This window comes from Terrapene carolina, unplaced genomic scaffold (genome assembly GCF_002925995.2).
Source record: "Terrapene carolina triunguis isolate 2854851 unplaced genomic scaffold, T_m_triunguis-2.0 Scaffold33723, whole genome shotgun sequence".
In the NCBI taxonomy this organism is placed as follows: Eukaryota; Metazoa; Chordata; order Testudines; family Emydidae; genus Terrapene; species Terrapene triunguis.
Genome location: NW_020698074.1, coordinates 153,914 through 174,991, shown reverse-complemented (window position 1 = coordinate 174,991; position 21,078 = coordinate 153,914). Strand labels below are relative to the sequence as shown.

Genomic DNA, 21,078 nt, shown 5'->3' with positions numbered 1-21,078 from the left:
TCTTTAATTAAAGATTAATCTTTAATTCCTGGAGACTCCAGACCAATCCTGGAAACTTGGCGACCCTATCTGAGCTGCATTTTCTTGCCAGATATTCACTCCCTACTTGTGCACCAGAAGTCACCTACCAACGTAAATAGCCTGGTTTGGCGTTTGACCCCACGTTCACAGGCAGCTCACTGCACCAGTACCATTGGTTGTACAGGAAATCGTATCTAGGAGGTTGTCTTCCAGCATGCTGCCAGCTGGCCAGATGGTGACATGGCGGTTCTTGTGGATCTCTGGTGGGAGGCCCGCAAAGGCTATGATTTCAGAACCAGTACTTGAAATTCACAGTTTGATTATGTGCTCTCTAGGAAGCTGGCAGAGCAAGGGATCCACCGGACAGGACCTCAGGCAGAAGGAAAAAAAATATCAAGTCCATAAAGATCACATACGGGAAGACCAGGGACTGCAGTGCTCTGTAAGTCACTGAGAACAGGCCAGTTCTTTGAGGAGATGGACTAGGTGATCAGCAATGTCCCAAGCACACAGTCCTGTTTCAGAACTGCCAGTCAGCATAGGGAGAGTCATCAGCTATTAAAATCTGCATCAGCTGTCCCCAGTCCTCTATTTCTACATCCATTTAACATGATCTCCTTAGTGAGCCGTATTTCTGCTTTCTCCTGGTGACCCCCATTCTCTCATAGAGACAAGCTGCTGCAGAAACACCCTCCACCAGCTTTCATGCCCTATACCTGCATCTTCTTCCCAAAATGAAATTTGCATTAATGCCAACATTTGGTACAGACCATTGCTCCAAGTTGGACCCAGGCCTTCCCACCTGCTGGAACAGTGGCCACAGACAGAAGTCTGAAGCATGCCAAGCTGCAAGTGGTTTACTTTAATGAGTTGCTAGCCAAGACCACTTCTGCACAGATGTCCAGAAAGGACAGACAAGTTCTCTCACAATACAATGAAAGAATTCAGAGAAAGCAGCTCAGAGTAGTGGAGCTAAGAACCATGGGTTATGCCCCCAGAATTCCTGCCACCTCACACAAATGAATGCAGCACCTTTATGGATGCAGTAATTCAAGTTTGGCTTTGCAGCATTGGCTCTCTGACTCAAGCTAGGCAAATTTGAGTGGTCACACTCAGATGCCTGTCACTCGAGTGAACTGTGCAGTGAAGGCAAGAGCATGGAGAACAGTCTCATGCTAAGGGTTCACATACTACACATCCAGGGTTTGTGCATTAACATCGCCAAGATCTTCCCCTTTTCTTTCCATTCCTACAGCCAATTCTTTCATGCAGGCTCTCATTCTATTCCACTTTGACTACTGCCACCTCCTTTGAGGTCTGGAAACCCTGCTTTACAATGAGAGATTAAGAAGCTCAATCGATTTAGTTTAACAAAGAGAAGATTAAGAGGTAACTTGATCATGATCTCTAAGTACCCACACAAGGAGAAAATTTCTTAAGCAGAGGGATCTTTAACTAGCAGACAAAGACATAGCAAGATCCAATGGCTAGAAACTGAAGCTAGACAAATTCAAACTAAAAATAAGGCACAATGTTTCACAGTAAGGGTAATTAACCATTGGAATTACTAACGTAGGGATGTGGTAGATTCTCCCTCACTTGAAATCTTTAAATCATGATTGATGTCTTTCTAAAACATAAGCTCTGACTCAAAGCAGAAATCATGTGCTTGATGCAGGAACTACTTGGTGAAATTCTACGGGGTTTTTTTTATGCCAGGGGTCAGACTAGGTAATCATAAGGGTCCCTTCTGACTGTAAGATCTTGAATCTATTAACCTTGATTCCCCTGTTCTTAAACAAAGAAGAGTGTTTTTGCTGGTGCTAATGTGCTTTAATATCTTGAAAGGCTTGTAGAACTCTCTCTAACTTTACTCTTCAGGAGCAAGGTAAAGTACAGAAAATTTCCCCATAATAAGAGTTACTGACCTGTATTTAAAAGGGTCTTCTAAAGTTATGAATGATTTCTGGATGCACACTCACTTGCACTATCCTTTTCTTTGGGAGTTGGTTACCAACTGCTTAAGGTAGGATGTAGATGGACATCTCAGTGCATCTATCTTAGGTATTTCTAGGGCACCCATCACTATAGTAATTTACATTTACATAGCATTGTACTTGGACAATATCACAGCTGACTGTGCTCTTCAAGAACCTTGCCCAGGTTCTTGAAAATTCTCTCCTCTTTTTTTTCCCTTTTAAATTGAGTGTCACTAATTCTTTGTTTATGGTGGACAGGTTATGGGAAACAGGCAGACTTTGCAGCATGCTCTGAAGAAGGACAGGCTCCATTTTATCTCCTCCATTAGGTTGTTTTGTAGCTAGGGCCCTTCATAGGGTTGCCAACCCTCCAGGATTGGCCTGGAGTCTCCAGGAATTAAATTAAAGATTAATCTTTAATTAAAGATTATGTCATGTGATGAAATTTCCAGGAATACATCCAACCAAAATTTGCAACCCTAGCCCTTCAACTCTATCTCCTGGAAGGATATAGTGTGCATATCAAATGTGTTAATCATAAGGTATATTTAAAGTTTGGAGATGCTAATTTCCCCCACCATGCCCCATAATTAAGCAGCACAATTGTAGGTTAGGATACCTTCAAATAAGTAACTCTATTACTAGAGGTTTCAGAGTAGCAGCCGTGTTAGTCTGTATCCGCAAAAAGAACAGGAGTACTTGTGGCACCTTAGAGACTAACAAATTTATTAGAGCATAAGCTTTCGTGGGCTACAACCCACTTCTTCGGATGCATATAGAGTGAAACATTGAGGAGATATATATACACACATACAGAGAGCATGAACAGGTGGGAGTTGTCTTACCAACTCTGAGAGGCCAATTAAGTACGGTAATTGGCCAGAGTTGGTAAGACAACTCCCACCTGTTCATGCTCTCTGTATGTGTGTATATATATCTCCTCAATGTTTCACTCTATATGCATCCGAAGAAGTGGGTTGTAGCCCACGAAAGCTTATGCTCTAATAAATTTGTTAGTCTCTAAGGTGCCACAAGTACTCCTGTTCTATTACTAGAATGCTTTGGGATCAATTCTCTCTTCACTGCAAACACCTAACTCTTTTCAACATTAATTAATGTAACTACACAAATAGAGTACACCTATTCCAGTGGTCTGTAGCTTTCCCATGTGGCAGCCAAATATTTTTTATTCCTTTCACCCATGTCAATCTAATCACTCTTATCAGTTCACAGGAAACACATTAGCTGCTAATTGCTCCTCACTTACTCAGGTGCCCCTGCCAAGCCTAAATGAGACAGAGCATAGACTGACCCTTGTGTGGCTCAGAGAGGTGTGTTCTCCTATCAATGGATGTATATATCATTCCCACTAACTTCTGAAACTTGGATGCTGTATGTGTATATTAAAGAGAGAATAAATTCCAAAGCTTTAACATTGCTCATGTCTCCTCTAAATTAACGGCCGATGGTCTTGCAGCACACCTGGTTCAGAAACATTCAGTGAGGGCCATAAAGCATCCCCATACTGAGAGGAAATGCTGACAAAGGAGTATCCCTCCACCAAATGCACCTTCATGTAGCAATAGTATTTTCTGTATGACAATAAGTTCCACAATAAGGCTAATAATTCTCAACATAAAAATCATATATCATTAATAACAATGTATTTCCCTATAGCCTGGATCATAACCTGGATAGCCAGTAGAAATACCCATGGGAGTGGATCTAGGGGCAGGAAAACTCAACAGGGATCTTGTGGGATTTTCCTAGGATTGTTGAGGTGTCTCCTCCTGCAGGATAACCAGTGGTCCTGGCCCCACAAGCTACAGGTCCCATAACAAGACCGCAAGAACAGTGCCATCTGCACCAGCTCCTTGACAATGTGGCTTCGTTGAAGCTATGCTGTCAGCAGTATCCCCCAAGCCATCAATGCCTCTGGAGTGAGTGAAGGGAAGTGTGGAAGGGGCTATGAAAGAGTTAATATGTCCTGTGGCTGTATTCACTGTCCATTGTGGTTTTGGTAGGGTGTGGCCCCTGACACCCTTGGCCTTCCAAGGGGGGCCTATGGAATCTGAAGCAAGAAGGGATGGGGACATGGTTGTAACTAATCCTTCTCTCACAGGATGTTCATGAGGAGGGGAGAATCTGCAAGGAGAGGACACTCTGTGCTCTTATTACTACCTGAATAGTCTGGCCCTATGCTATTGACACCTTCTTAGATTATTAAAACTGTATAAATTTTTAAAATGAAGTTTGCTTTTCACTATGGCTGTTGTTTATTTACTGTTTGCATTTCTCTCAGGTAGAAAAAAGAAATTAAATTAAGTCAATTTCACGTATGTTTATACTGTATTCATTTTCACTTTCAGGTTCTCAGCGCTACATACATGAGTACTGTCAAATGAGTTATTCAATTAAATGCATTTTATATTTTATTTCCTGACAAACATGTTGATTTAGCATCTCAGTTTTCTCACAGGAGCGTTCAGAGCTTTATTAACCCTAACTGTCTTTGTGAATTTGAGAACATGGGTCAGTGCTTCACAGATTAGGTTTCCTCTTTGGAAGCCAATTTGAGATTGTAAATGAGTTCCCGTTAGGAGAAGGAAAAGGTTAATGAGAATCCTGTAGATTAGATATGCTGTTTGGTAGGGGACTGGAGGGCTCAGAGGATTGAAAGTGGCCTACTGAGCCTGTCATTACAGGTTTTAACTTGGCTCGAGTTAGATCTCACCAACTGACAACTCTTTAGAGGACTCTATAGAACGAGCTGGAAGTCTCCGTCCATTTCCAAGGCTTTGTCTTGACTCAGAAAAAAATGGTTGAGTTTATGTCAGGCTTAGCTAACATGCTATCTAGGCCTGACCAAAATTAGGCCTGGATACAGGATAAGACATTGTAACCTTGATTTAGCTAGTTGATTTCTAAAGTAGGCAAAAGCCCTACTAGATATGGGTCCACACACATCACGATCCCAACAAGTACTGACACCTCCCCAACAAAGAACCCAAAATTGCATGGGCACGAAGCTCAAACTACTCTTTTAACTCCACCTATGCCTGTCCAGGGCATGACTGAAGCATAATTATGAAGTACTCTGGGGAGCGTGTACCATACGTGGTGAATAGTGTATGTGTTCTGTGGATATACAGGCGATTGTATCTAGACTTACCAGTCTAACACCATGCTTAGCAATATACTTCAACATATTACATTTTCTCCTAATGATTCTTGTTTCTTTTTCTTCTCAGACAAACCATGTGGGGACCCCCCATCCTTCCCTCACACGATCCTGCATGGTCACACTGGGTTTGAAATGGGAGATGAGCTGCTATATGTTTGTGCTCAGGGCTACGTCATGGGCAACAAAGAGACTGCTTTTACGCTGCTCTGTGACAGCTGTGGGGAATGGTACGGGCAAGTTCAGGCCTGTGTCAAAGGTAAGCTTATCTAGCATACACACCAAGATTCCTACCAACCATAGCTGTCAGGAAGTCCTGATCTGGCTGATAGTGTCCCAAATGGTACCAGATATTTTCAGTCCCCAGGACTTGGCTGCAACTGTGTACAGTTGAAGGTGTCTATAGCAGCGCTGTGCTTATGCACCAGATGATCCTCCACAACTTGCTCTCCCAATGGTCCTCAGAGCTCTTAACCTAGGGTGACCAGATGTCCCAATTTTATAGGGACAGTCCCGATTTTTGGGTCTTTTTCTTATATAGGATCCTATTACCCCCCACCCCCTGTCCCGATTTTTCACACTTGCTGTCTGGTCACCCTATCTTAACCATACAATAAAACCTCAGAGTTACAAACACCAGAGTTACAAACTGACCAGTCAACCACATAGCTCATTTGGAACCAGACGTACACAAATCAGGCAGCAGCAGAGACCAAAAAAGCAAATACAGTACAGTACCGTATTAAATGTAAACTACTAAAAAATAAAGGGAAAGTTTAAAAAGAAGATTTGACAAGGCAAGGAAACTGTTTCTATGCTTGTTTCAGTTAAATAAAGATGACTAAAAGCAGCATTTTTCTTCTGCATAGTAAAGTTTCAAAGCTGCATTAAGTCAATGTTCAGTTGTAAACTTTTGAAAGAACAACCATAACATTTTGTTCAGTGTTACAAACATTTCAGAGTTACAAACATTTCAGAGTTATGAACAACCTCCATTTCCGAGGTGTTTGTAACTTTGAGGTTCTACTGTACCAAGCCAGTCACCTCTTAGATATTTTCAGGGGGAGCTCAAGACAACTGCTTCCACTGAAGCTGTGCTGTATAATGTAGGTGCTGGGCTGGAGTGGGGAATACACACTCTATACTGGTAACCAGAAGGCTGGGCTGGGAGGATCCTACATTAGGCAGCAATAGGATACTTCTCCAGAGAGGAAACAAGGATGTGGGGAGCACAAAGTAAGGGCTAGAGAGAAAACAAATTGAGCACAGAAGGGGTGCTGTGTGGAGGGGAGCACAGAGGAGTGCTGTGAGGGAAAGTATGGGGAAGCATTTGAAATAATCAAGGGACAGTTTGTCAAATAAGCTGGTGGTCTGGAAGGTCACCTGAGCATTCTACAACACATTGGTTGTTTCCTCTGCCACTATCACCCTTATACAAGGAATAATGGGGAAAAACAACATAAAATTCACCAGGATGCGCACAAAGGTCTACAGCAACTCCCAGACCTTACCTACCTACCTAACTCAAGACCTCCACCGTATCACTTTATCATCAGACCATAATAAAATGCATCATATCAGCAAGATAAATGGAAAAATGGACTAGTGGATGCATTCAAACTTAACAACATAAAGTATAAGCAGTTAAATAACTTCATTTTCCAAGGCAACACTTTAAACACAGAGTTCCATATCATTTTCTAATATGGCAAAAGTTCCAGGGTTACCATGTCTTCCAGTGTTTGTTCAACAACCAGGCTCTGTGGGGCCCCCAGTCTTTATTAGGGCCTTTGGGAACTACTGTTACACAATTAATAGATAATAACTGTAACAAGGCAGAGTGATAAATATACTAGTAACAGTATGCTCTGTCCACACCGGCGCTTTTGTCGGTGAAACTTATGTCAGTCAGGGGTGTGTTTTTTCACACCCCTGACTGACAAAAGTTTTACTGATAAAAGTGCTAGTGTAGACAAAGCCTTAGTTGGTTCAGACATTCTGTCTTCTTAGCCTACTGACCTATTTATTTATCTTATTTTGCACAAACATTCTGTTTTCAACTTGATGATTTATTTCCTTCCTTAATTCTCTCTTCCAAAAAATGAGGCCTCGCTCCATGTGTTAATTACGCATGTCAGGACAGGCCATGTCAGGCTATGCCGGTATGTGCATTCCTTTAATAAACAGTATCTTTTGAAAAATCCAAAGGGAGGGATGCAGTTATTTGAGAAACTAATTATACTGTTTTATCACTTACGGTTTCCTCATTTTATGGAATCTTAAGCCTTTTACACTGGAATTCAATGTATCAGAAGTCTCTGGCAATGAAAAAGATACCACTAACTGCTGTTAAGGGCATCTTTTAAGGGTTAGTTGCTTATGATATCCATCATGTCACTTTCTCTGGATATAACTTTGACCCCAAAAACTTGGGCACCAGTTACTGGCTATTTGTTCATGCAGGCATAGCAGCTGAATCTGCTGACTCATAGTGTTCCACCCAAACAACTCTCTGATTAGCACTTTGACAAAAGGTTTACTGTCTCCTATTTTCTTTGTTTCCTCTGGTTTGTGGGGGCTGACCAGCCAGATTTGTCCCAGGAGTCTCTCCCAGTCTCTTTGGGGTCATAGGAGACATGATCATTCTTTCTGGTGAGCCAGATCAGGAAAGAGGCAATTGATTTAGGGGGAGAAGGAAGGGAGTGGCACTGAGAGGAGATGTAAACAACTTGAATGGGGTTGCATGCATGGAAGGGAGGGCTGGATTTGGTTATTAGCATATATAGAAGTGTGGACACCATTCCCAGCATACTAGATTTTCAAGCCCTGGGGCAAAGTGGTACCTGCAATTCAAGTTGTACACCATCCACTTTTAAAGTGCACCGATGATGGTCATCTCTGTGGATTTATGAGACTTCATCACGTCATGTAGGATAATGTTGCATCATGGTGTCACGCTGCTGTTGTGCTTTTGCTGGGAGGGTATTCAATATATTTTACTAGAGTTCATCCTCAGTTTAATAACCCTGCCTTACACTATCTTTCTCCTCATTCTCACAAACCCTCTATCTGTACAGTATTGGGCACAATTCCCATTTAAGCTCTGGGCATGTGCCTCCAGCTATGATGTTAGAACCAGCCCGTTAGCAGTGATCTGCTGTTTATTATTTTGTATTTGCTAATTCTGATGTGGGACATGACTCATAGGTCTTTAACATACCGTACTTGTTTTATTTACTTACGGAAGGGAATTAACTGCTGATGTTACAACAAAATTAGAGGTTCATTTTTCAAAGCAGTTCAAGGTAGTTAAGCCCAGAGACTGTTAGTGAGCCAAATACATTGTTTACCAGATAGAGTGCACAAGATGTGAATGCAGGTTTTGTATGTCTTGTGCTGTGTTTATTTTCCACACAGCACCAGAGTTGCTACAGCCTGGGCTACTGGAATGAAAAACTGGATTTTGCACTTGCCTTTGGATACTTAAAGGAAGTATACAGTACAGATCTGAAAACCCTGTGTCCTTTCAGAGTAAAGTTGCAAGAGCTGCATATATAAAACATGATTCTTTAAACTATAGATATCGCTGTGTTATCCATACCATTATTATGTTGTAAATGTTCTAATGTGACTCCATCTTAAAGCCTGTCAGAAACTGAAATTTGTGCAGAATGCACCTGCCTGCTAATTTTTTGGCCCAATCCTGCAAAGTGTTCTATAAAGAGCTGAGTGCCTTAGCTCCCATTAATTTTAGGGAGAGTTGGGGCCTAACCCTGTGAAGTGTTCATTACCTTCTTATTGCTCTCTAGAAAGACCTAGGCAAATTGGAGGGAATTCAGAGATGCTCAGAATTAAATCGTATAGTCTAGGTTTGGAATCATCAAAGTTGAGCAGATTCTCTCTTTGAATACATCCCAAAACCACATCCATCACATTTGTGGTGTTATATTTACATTGCAAGCTTATTTTAAATTTGTTGTCCACTATCACCTCTAGGTTTCTTTCAGCATTACTGATTTCCAAGTATCAACCTTCTAATAAATCTGTGTTCCATATTATTTTTTTCAAGATTAGCTAGCTAATCTTGTTAGCTAAATTAAATCTCATTTTGTTATTTCTTTCCTGTACTTTTCACTCCTCTGTTACACTTCACATAATTTCTCTGTCCTCATCATCCAAATGAGTCTTCTCTGCAAACCCAATTAACACACTTTACTCCCTCTTCCAGTGCATTAATGAAGATGCTAAATAACACCAGACCTAAAATTGATGCATATCACCCCTCTTTAGACATCTTTCCTGCAAAAACAAATTGCTCACAGTTAGACCTGGTCTACACTAGGATATTTTATCTAAAGTTTCTCAGGCTTTGTCTACACTGGCAACTGAACAACAAAACTTTTGTCTTTCAGAGGTGTTAAAAAAAATCCCCCTGAAGGATAAAAGTTTTGCTGACAACAAGCGCCGGTCTGAACAGCACTGTGTCAGCAGGAGCGCTCTCCTGCCGACAAAGCTGATGCCTCTCATTGGGGGTGGAATTGTTTTGTTGGCAGGAGAGACGACAAACAGCAGCTATACTGTGCACTTTTTAGTGGCATGGCTGTAGCAACACAGCCGTGTCGCTAAAAGCTGTGTAGCGTAGACATAGTCTCAGTTATTCAGCTCCACCAATGATAGGAGCACTAGTGTAGACAATGCACCATTGACATCTTAAACATTTTGTCACATATTTCTGCTCCCAGCAGGCTTAGACAACACAGTTCTTAAAATGCTTGCAGCCCTTTCTACTCTAATGCTTTCATTATTGCCATCACCAGTGGGAAATTTGGGGGCAATATACACACCTGTAGACAGCCAACCAAAGCAGGGGAAAATGACGGAGTGTTTGGGAAGGCTGAGGAAAAAAAGAGGGTGGGGGGCAGAGAGAGAGGGACCAGGCATGTTCCACCAATAGATTTTGAATAAAGTTTGCACAATTTTCTGAATTTTAGAAAATTTACAAAAACTTTAAAACTTGGAACCAAAAAAAAGTAAGAGTATCTATATCTGTACTTCAATAAATTGTCACATGGCCAAAATTTGTTCCTTTAAAATGCTAATTTTCCTGCACCAAAACTAACACACCCAAGGGCTCTTAATACTCTCATACATTTCTCATCAGATGCACACAGAAACATAGAAAAATATACTGAAGAAGTCAGCATCATTGTTAACAACAAAACAAAGCATGTTACCCCCATCCAATACGCAGGACACTGGAGCTCTAATACCCATAGAACCAGACCAGCCAAACACCCCTGCTTCTGTACAATCATTTCACGTGAGGGTTCCTGCTATATAAAAATCAAAGTATTTTCAGGTAATCTTCTGGCACTAAGCTTTCTTTAAACTTAAAGTAATAAATCCAAACAAAATGTCAATTGTATTGGTTTTTGTCACTACTTATTTTCCTTCATTTATACATTGCCTGTGTAGTCTGTAAGGTCTTTAGGGCAGGCACCTTGAATGTATACCAGTCTGTAAAGTGCCTTGCAACTATTGGTGCTAGCCAGATAAGAATAGTAACTTACTGTGTCTCCCATGATTTATCTTCTATTCCTTGTCAACTGTCACTCGACATTTTTATTTTCTTCTATCTCTTCATCTGTCTCCCTCTGTTATTTTCAGCATTTGTTTTTCTGATGATTAATTTTTCTGTCCTTCCCTCCATCCCTCCACTCTCTTCTCTCTTGCTGCCCTATTCTCTTCCCTCCCACCAAGTTGCATCACTGTGGTCTCGCTCCATCTCTTTCCTCCTGGAATCTCTCTCTTCACTGACACCCTCTTTCACTGGAGTGTCTCCTCTTCTAGGGCTTGGTCTACACTAACCCCCCAAATCGAACTAAGGTACGCAACTTCAGCTACGTGAATAACGTAGCTGAAGTTCGAAGTACCTTAGTTCGATCTTACCTCGGTCCACACGCGGCAGGCAGGCTCCCCCGTCGACTCCGCGGTACTCCTCTTGTCTAGCTGGAGTAGACAAGACAAGACAAGACGCGATAAGTCGAACCCAGAAGTTCGATCGCTCGCCGCCGAACTACCGGGTAAGTGTAGACATACCCTAGGGGTCTGCCCTAAGTCCCCTTCCCCCCACCCACTCGGGTTCATTCCTCTCTCCCTCCTTGGGTACTTTTCACTATTTGATCATCTGCTTCACTGCCTCATCCTTGTGGGTCTCTCCACTTCCCTCTCCCGTTGGGTGGTGGCTCTCATCTCTCTTTTCCCCCTTGGGACTCTTTTTGCAGTTGTTCTCTCCTTCCCTTTGTAAGTGTCTCTCCTTAGGCCTGATTGGAAGCTCCTATCCCTCTCTGGGGTCTCGCTCCACTGTGTTCATACTTGGCTCTCCTCATGGCATTCCCCATTGGGGGCAGGGGTCTCTCTTTTCTTCAGTGGAATCTTTTCCCACCCCATTCCACACACTTGGGCGTCTCCGTTTCCCTCTCCTGGCCCCCTATTCCCCTTAGAAATTTGTTTCATTTATTAGCAGTCTCGTGACTCATTCGCAGGTGGGGAAGGGGCTCTATTCCCCTTTCTTTTGCTCCTGAGGGAGGTGTCTTATTCCCCTTCACTGCCCCCACTTGAGAGGTACTAATGCCCCATCAGAGGGTACCCAGCTTCACCTCCACCCCAGGGGGCATGTTCCTCAGCTGCTCCCTTGTTGGAGGAGATGGAGAGAATTTCTGCATTTTTCCTCCCTATTCTCCCTTGCCTCTGGCACTCCCCTACATTTACTGTGGGCTAGGGAGCCTCCCTCAGTCCCTTATTGCTGGGGGTGGACTCTCAGGTTTACCCAAGCCTGTCTCTCTTTGCCGGGGGTGGGGTCACTAGGTCCCTTCCCCCATTCTTCTCTAGCTGGGAGCGAGTGGTCACCTTGTGGTGCTGGTTGCCCCTCTTTGCTTTTCACTGACAGGAAGCAGAGGGAAGGAAGGAGTAGCACCACAACCCCCCCTGTTGCTAGGAGGCCAGAGGAGCCGCATGCTCAGTGCTATCTGCAGGACCAAGGCAGCTAAGTGGGGTTACAAAGCGAAGCAGCAATGGCAAGACTACACCCCTAGAGTTTCTGTCATAGGCACAACTGTGCACCCACCTCAGTTTTCCCTCTCAGGTAACCCAAGGGTTCTACACCAGGCTCTCTTGCCTCCACTCATCACACCAGTCCATGTAGTCATTAAAATCCCAATACATCTCACCCTTTGATATCTCACATACCACACATCAGTGCCTCCTACAACACCTGGACTCTCTTTCAGTCCTCTTCTGTCTTTCTGCTAGGGTAGCCCCCCCCCCCCCAGCCCTTCCAAATGGAGCACAACCCCACTCTTCCCAGTGGGAACCACCACAGCCTGTCTGATGGGAGATCATCCTAACCAGGGGAGCATCCCCCTCTCCTCCAGCCCTCTTACTGTTCCCCTGGGCCCAGCTCTCTGGTGTGAGACATCAGCAGGTAAGCCTCTCCACTGCCCCTCTGCATTCAGTCCTTTCTGGCCCTCTCCTTCAGTTTTGGTATACACAGTAGCTACGCTTAAAATGCTACAGTGCCACAGCTGTAGCACTTCAGTGTAGGAACTTACTACAGTGAATGGAGGGACTCTCCCATTGTTGAAGGTAATCCTCCTCCTCCTCCCTAAGAAGTGGTAGCTGGGTCAACGGAATGGCTGTACTGGGGGTTAGGTCATCTTAATGATCTCTCTCAGGGGAGTTTCTCAAAATAAATAAGTTTTCAAATAATAATTTGCAATTATTTAGCACCTTAGACTGGAGGAGCTCAAGTATTAGTCATGCTAAATATCCCTGTGGATAGGCTTTATTCCAATTTTACAGGTTGGGAAAGCTAAGGCACAGATAGGTTGAGTTATCTGCCCAGGTCACACAGGAAGTCTGGGGCAGAGTCTACAATAAAAACATTCCTATAACACCAGGCCTAGAAAAAAGGGGGGAAAGGGGTGAAGAAACCCTACAGCCACCTTCTCTCAGGCCTGGGAAAGGGGAGAAAAGCACCTGCAGCTCCCTCTCCCTCCCCGGGCTGGGAAGGGGGTGAAGGACCCCAGAGCTGGTGTGGGGTCTGGGGGGCGACAGGCAGATGTGGGGGCTGGGAGTGTGTAATTAATTGCTGGGGGGATGGACAGATGTGGAGATGGGGGGCTACAGACTTAACTAGAATGTTGGGGTTTGAGGAAAAGCTGGAAGTTCTGCGCCATCAGGCAGATAGTGATTGCTCCTGCAGTCAGAGCCAAAATCACTTTACTCAATACATTTGGGAGTGGGCAACACTAATTCTCTCTCTCATATATAGTGGGTAGGGGGAGTTCAGAAATCAAGAGACCCCCCCCTCCAAAAAAAGACAATATAGTCTTTTTTTTTTTTTAAGTCTTGTGGTTTTTGGGGTCTGTCTCATGATGTTTTAAGTTTTAGGGTTGGCAATGCTGCACTAGTAAAACTCTTGTTGTCTTAAGTGGGAGCAGAATTAGGCCAACACGCATTCCTCTTGGAAATCTCACCCTACACATTCTGGCTCCCAATCTTAGGCCTGGTCTACACTAGGGGTACGTCTACACTTACATCCGGGTCCAGATGTAAGCAATTGATGATCTGAGTTCGATTTATCGCATCTGGTTAAGACGCGATAAATCGATCCCGGATCAATCCCGGAAGTGCTCGCCGTCGACGCTGGTACTCCAGCTCGGCGAGAGGAGTACGCGGCATCGACGGGGGAGCCTTCCTGCTGCGTCTGGACCGCGGTAAGTTCGGACTAAGGTACTTCGAATTCAGCTACGTTATTAACGTAGCTGAATTTGCGTACCTTAGTCCGAAGTGGGGGGGTTAGTGTAGACCAGGCCTAGGACTTTAATTCGGATTTAGCTGCCTTAATCCGAATTAACCCTTCACCCGTCCACACTACAGAGCCAGTTAATTCGAATTAAAGGGCCCTTTAAATCGATTTCTGTACTCCACCTCGACGAACGGAGTAGAGCCTAAATCGATTTTGTTAATTCGAATTAGGGTTAGTGTGGACGCACACCACCGAATTACTGTGTTTAAGTTAATGGGGTAGTGTGGCCGCACACCACCGAATTAATGTGGTTTAAAACCGAATTAAGGTGCTTAGTGTGGCCGCGCACAATCGAATTTATACAACCTGTTTCCCAAATTCGAATTATCTAAATTCGGATTAATCCTGTAGTGTAGACATACCCTTAAGGGTGAAATCCTTGCCCCATTAAAGTCATTAGGAGATATGCCATTTACTAGAATGGAGCCAAGATTGCACTGTTGGCTTTTAACCTTTAGAAAATGTATCATGTCTAGTAACTAATACTTTCAACTAGGTCTACATAGTATCTTACCTCAACTCCTCCACCATTCCAACATGAAGTTAAGTTTGTTAACCCCTCTCCCTCCCCCCACCCCCCGCAAAAACAAATCGTGAAACTGGCTTAAAAATCATGGAGTTTTTTTTTAATTGGGATTCTTTTTATTTTCCTATTTTTAAAAAAAACATTTAGGATAGATTTGGGGCATGTTTTCAAAGCTTTTCTCTGCAATCACAAAGGCTAGATATTTCCTTTTTTTTTTTTCAGAGTGAAAGCTGAGATTCTCACTAAATGACATTACTCCAGGAATTGGTGCTTTAAGAAAACAAACCAAACATTGTAAAACTCATGATAAATTTGTAAGACGTGCCACTGACTTAATTTACACTAGCTGAGGGTCTGTCTCTGCAACCAGCTTTATTTCTAATTTAGATAAAAATAACTCAGCCAAAGTGGCCCATTGCATACAGTTTCTGACATAATTTTCAAACAAATTCCTTTGCTTTTTTTCTCTTTCTCTTTTTTTGTACATAATTCCATTCAATAACTAAAGCTTGGGACTGGAACAGTATTCAGAATTTCCTTGTCAACATTTCACTGCTTGTTCAGAGAAGTATCAAACCTCTAAGAAGTTATTTCTGGCAGAACTTTCCACTTTTTAAAAAAAGGATTGGGCAGTCATGACACAACTGGGACTGGACAAGTAAAACAGAAAGAGACTCTCAAAATTCCAAATGGAATGAAAATGGTCTACACTGATTGGCGTTACTGTCTCCATTTCAGAATACACATGCCTGGAATGTTTGGGATCTGCTCAGTTATTTCATGTCATGAACAGACACCAGCAGATACTGGGTAGAAAGGAGGAAAAGTCAAAGCAGTTCTCAGTAAAAGTGAGTCATCACTAGTACTACAGCTGTTACATTTTCAAAAGTGCCCAAGACCCTGTTTACATGGGGAAGCTTTCGTGAAATAAATAGGATGTGAATGTAAAGTGCAATAGCTATTCCTCACTAGCTCTGCAGTCTTATTCTGGATTGAGTGCTTTCTTGTGGATTAACTTAATCCACAAAGGCACTTTTACTGTGGAATAAGAGTGTCCACATGAGGAGATAGTGAGGAACAGCTATTGTGCTTTACATTCACATACTACCTTATTTCACAATAGCTTCGTGTGTAGACAAGCCCTTAGGCTCCTATATGCATAAGTCACTTTTGAAATGTGATTTAGGCTCCTGGGAGGCCTGTTTTGCAACCTTAGAATTAACTATGAAAAAATTGAGAATGAATCAAAAGAATTGAATTAGAATTAAAAGGAAGTTGGGTTATATTTGGTTGTTGATATTTTCTGGTACAGCAGAGAAAAATAATCACTAAATGTTTTTGGGGGAAATGTTCCAGCAGAGGCCCATGAACAGAGCTTTTCAGATGCTTTGATGCTGGAAAGTGATTCTATTTCAGTGAAGGTTTACTTTTGGGAACACGTATCAACTTTTATTGCAGCTGATTCCTGTCAGAAACGAGGGACAACAAAAAAGATACTGTAATGCATATCTTATGCCTGTGTGGAAAAACTGTTACATTAAAATGACATTTCCCAAACAACTGGCTTGAGTCTGTAAAAAGCAACAGAGAGTCCTGTGGCACCTTTAAGACTAACAGATGTATTGGAGCATAAGCTTTCGTGGGTGAATGCCCACTTCGTCGGATGCATTCACCCACGAAAGCTTATGCTCCAATACATCTGTTAATCTTAAAGGTGCCACAGGACTCTCTGTTGCTTTTTATAGATCCAGACTAGCACGGCTACCCCTCTGATACTTGGCTTGATTCTGAAACTGCTCTGAGGGAGTAGATACATAATCAGACTCAATGCTTTTACAGATAGAGGCCACATAGACCAATAGGGAGGACACAGGTCTGGGAGTCAAAAAAACAGGTTGCTAGTCCCAAGTCTGCCAATGACTCACTCTGTGAGTTTGGGTAAATGACTTCACCTCCTTGTGCCCTTTTTTGTCTCCATCTGTAAAATGAGAATAATTATTCTCACCCAGCTTTGTAAAACATTTTGAGATTTCTAGATGAAAAGTGCCATGTAAGAGCTACATAATATTATGATTACTCTACAAGCTTTGTTTGTCATATATTACTATTGCCCAGCTTAAAAATAATTCATTAATAAGGGTACAATCTGAAAGATTTTGGAAGAATTAGCATAAGCACATTGAACAAAATAATCTTAAAGTTTGACATTTGGTTGTAGTCAATGGATTGTGAATACAATGAAGTAAATCAAAAATTAATAAAGCAATATGCTGCAAGAGGCCTAAAATGTTTTACACACTTTTGAGGTAATGCACTATACTTTTTAATCAAGATATTCTTGAGGGAAAAATGGTTCTATATAGTTACTGTTTCTTGCCATTTCCCAGTATGAAAGGGCACTGTATTAAAACTGAAAACACAGAGATTTCAACCCAAACAAAGCAACCTTAGGCAGAGAACAGGAAAATACATTTTTGCAGTTTATTATTTTTTCTGCTGCAGTGAAGAGAATGTATTTGTTTCAGAAAATATATCCTGAAGCTTGGGATTGTAATAAGGATCTGAAAGCTGGTATTGTGTGACATACTCTCGCTGTCTTAAGGGCGAAAAGGAAACTACCACTTGCTAAGTGACAATGTTCCTTTATTTTGCCCTAAATCATTGGTTCATTATAGACCAATGGTTCTCAAACTGAGAGTCGGGACCCCAAAGTGGGTCAAGACCCTGTTTTAATGGGGTTGCCAGGGTTGGCGTTTGACTTGCTTGGGCCCAGGGCCAAAGCCCGAGCCCCAATGCTGGGCGTCAAAGCCAAAGCCCGAGGGCTTCAGCCCAGGGTGGGAGGGCTCAGGTTACAGATCCCCTGCTTGAGGCTGAAGCCCCAGGCTTTGGCCACCCAAGCCAAGGCAAGTGGGGCTCGGGCTTTGTTCCCCCAAACAGGGTGGTGGGGCTCGGGCTTTGCCCCCCCCCCCCCCCCGCCCGGAGCAGCGGGAACTCAGGCGGGTTCAGGCTTTAGTTACTCCTGCTGGGGTCATGTAGTATTTTTTGTTGTCAGAAGGGGGTCGCGGTGCAATGAAGTTTGAGAACCCCTGTATATAGACAAAACTAATGTGAGCATTAACATTTACATTGTGAAAGCTCCTAGAGGCCTCATTGTATCTAGCACTGCTCAGACAGAATAAATACCCCCCCCAAAAGCTTATGTTCTAAAAAAACAAGTCATAACAGATATATGAGAAATCATATCGATTCCCTGTCCACAAATTTGAACTAAAATGCTTGCCAGCCTTTACTTTTATCCTTTTGCTTGTATATTTTATTGCTTTCCCCTAGTCTGTTTTTTGTCCTTTTAGATTGTTAGCTTGTGAGAGCTGAGATCACATCACCTCTGCTTGAAAAGGACCCATGCTGGGCACTAAAAGAAACATACAAGGTGGGGTTTTCAAAAGCATTCATCATTGACCTGGCTTTGTTCCCATTGGAGTAAATTTTACCATCGACTTCAGTGGAAGCTGAATGAGGCCAAGTGTTTTTGAAAATTCCACTCATAATAAATATCTGTAGCACCTTTCATCCCAAAGCACTATGGGCCAAATTCTACAACCTCATCCTTTCTATCATAGTCCCACTACAATCATTTTTAAAAACTGAGATTGTTATCAATTCACATTAAGGCAGAATGGGATGATGAATAAAAGTCAGTTCATTTTTTTATTACTATTATTTTGGGACATGTTGGGACAAAAGTCTATTGCTGTGTGGGGGCGGGGGGCGGGGGAGAAACAGGGTGGTATTATCTCACAGGCAAAATATTTCACAGGCCTGTCAAAAAATAATGCTGTCCTGGGTTCCTGTTTTCAGCTCTGCACTGACTCGCTTTGTGGCCTTAGACAAATCACTTCACAGCTCTATACCACAGCATGATCACCTGTCAAATAGATATTACTGTACCCATTTCAGAAGGATTGTAAGAGACTTAATTAATTTGTTAATGTTTGGAAAGCAATTTGAGATTTAGATGAAAGGTACGGTATAAAAATGGAAGCTATTAATTATGATGATTTCCATAGGGTGAGATTCTGCTATCCTTACTCACATTAAGTGGTCCCTTACTCTAATTAGTCCCTGAGTCCCCAGCAGTAATGCGGAGTGTATGTTTGGGACTCTGACTGAATATAGAAAGACTTGGATCTTGGATCAATGCTTTTCAATATAAGCAGTTTTAAAGCCAAGCCTGCCTAAAAGGAAAGGTACAACCACTTTAAAACCAGCTGGTAATTAGTTTAAATGCATGTAAATAAAGGCTACAGCTGTTTAAATAAGGGGTGAACATAGTGACACTTTGGTCAGTAGTCTTCAGTTATGATCCTATAACCTGGAAGGTAGAAAGCTCCAAAAAGTGCTTAGGTAGTGAGCAAAACTGAGTATAAAAAGTAAGCTACCAGTGCCTGGAATATAGGGTCCACAGCTGCTAAAAAGGCTGTCCTCATAACATTAACTTGCTAAATACCAAATGTAGGCCTCATCTGGAGGTCTAAAACCAAGAAGAAAGAATGGGCTACTACTACTACTACGGGAAGCAATCCAGGACTATGTGAAGCCAAAGCTTCAGGGCAATGCTTCCTTTGATGTTTAAAGAGATTAATAGATCCTTTCATTCTGGCATCCCTTAAGCTAACATTAGTTATGTATATAGTCTTCTTTGCTATAAACTGTACAAACAGCAGACATTGCATATGAGAATATGCTATAGCAGCTTTACAACCTGGACCACAATGATTATCTAAGGGCTTGTCTACACTGGCAATTTATAGCGCTGCAACGTTCTTGCTCAGGGGTGTGAAAAAACACCCCCCTGAGCGCAGCAAGTTTCAGCGCTGTAAAGCGCCAGTGTAGACTGCACCAGCACTGGGAGCTCCCAGTGCTGGCAGCTTCACCCCTCGTGGAGGTGGGTTTTTTAAGACCTCTCCCAGCGCTCTCCCAGCGCTCTGCCGTGACCACATAAGCCACGTTAAAGCACTGCCGCGGCAGCGCTTTAGCATTGCCAGTGTAGACTAGCCCTAAAGGAATAAGACTTAAGTATGCATGGGCAGTAGATACTGTACAGCAAGGTTAGGAGCTCCTAATAAAAAATACAAATTTGCTTGTTCTTGTTTCCAGTTAAGTAATTGGTAAAACGTCAATTGATTTTTTGAGCAGGATTGGGCCCAAAGAGAACAAATTCTGGGTACTTGATTGGAGACTAACATTTTATCAAGAGCTCATGCTATTACTTGACTTAGATATTTCAGTAGGAAAATCCTTCTAAACAACAGAAAATGTATTTCAAGAGAGATTCTGAAAAGAAAGAATTTCACTTTATATAGCAAGGCCATTTATTACTATTATTTAACATTGACAAAGTGATCTGTGCTGTTCAATACAGATGCCCCCCGGGGTTACGCAAACGCGACTTACGCAAATCCGCACTTATGGAAAAAGTTCCATAAGCTAGAAATAGGAGGGTTTTTTAGGGGGTTTTTTTGCTTAATGGTCGGAGATAGTTTCCGACTTACGCAAAATTCGAGTTACGCAAGACGTTCCGGAATGGAACAGTTGTGTAAGTCGGGGAGCATCTGTACACAAAATAAAGCTCCTGGCCTGAAGAACTTCCTATCTGAAAAACAGATAAGGAGGCTACACCACACATAGGGAAAGAGAGAGAGAAAGAGTTATGGAGGGGTGGCGGACGGGTTGGCTAAACACCAACGTATAAAATCAATGTTACACCCTCACCTCACCTGGATTAGTGTGGTCACCCTATCTCAAAAAGGATATTTTAGAAGTAGAAGACTTTCAGAGCCAGGTGTGAAGACTGATTAGAGACATGTAAAAATTTCCATATGAAGAGAGACTGGGACTGTTTAGAGAAGAGATGAGTAAGAGGGAATATAGGCTTACAAAATAATTAATGGCAGACAAGGTAAACTGTGTGCTCCTATTTGCCCTGTTTCATAACACAAGAACAGTCCCTGGAAAAATCATGGAGCAGGTCCTTAAGGAATCAATTTTGAAGTACTTTCAGGAGAGGAAAGTGATCAGGAACAGTCAGCATGGATTCACCAGGGGCAAGTCATGCCTGACTAACCTAATTGCCTTCTATGATGAGATGACTTGTTCTGTGGATGAGGGGAAAGCAGTGGACATGTTATTCCTTGACTTTAGCAAAGCTTTTGATATGGTCTCCCACAGTATTCTTGCCAGCAAGTTAAAGAGGTATGGGCTGGATGAATTGACTATAAGATGGATAGAAAGCTGGCTAGATTGTCGGGCTCAACGGGTAGTGATCAATGGTTCCATGTCTAGTTGGCAGCCGGTATCAAGCGGAGTGCCCCAAGGGTCGGTCCTGGGGCCGGTTTTGTTCAATATCTTTATTAATGATCTGGAGGATGGCGTGGATTGCACCCTCAGAAAGTTTGCAGATGACACTAGACTGGGAGGAGTGGTAATACGCTGGAGGATAGGG

At 42.6% G+C, this 21,078-nt stretch overlaps 1 protein-coding gene across 1 annotated transcript in view; it reads left to right on the top strand.

Moving 5' to 3' along the window:
• Positions 1–21,078, top strand: part of LOC113409534 (sushi domain-containing protein 5-like) — a 65,151-nt gene that overhangs the window by 37,455 nt on the left and 6,618 nt on the right. Inside the window, exon 4 of the mRNA XM_026663562.1 lies at positions 5,252–5,440. Coding sequence (XP_026519347.1) covers positions 5,252–5,440 — 189 coding nt within the window. The remainder of the gene's footprint in view (positions 1–5,251; positions 5,441–21,078) is intronic.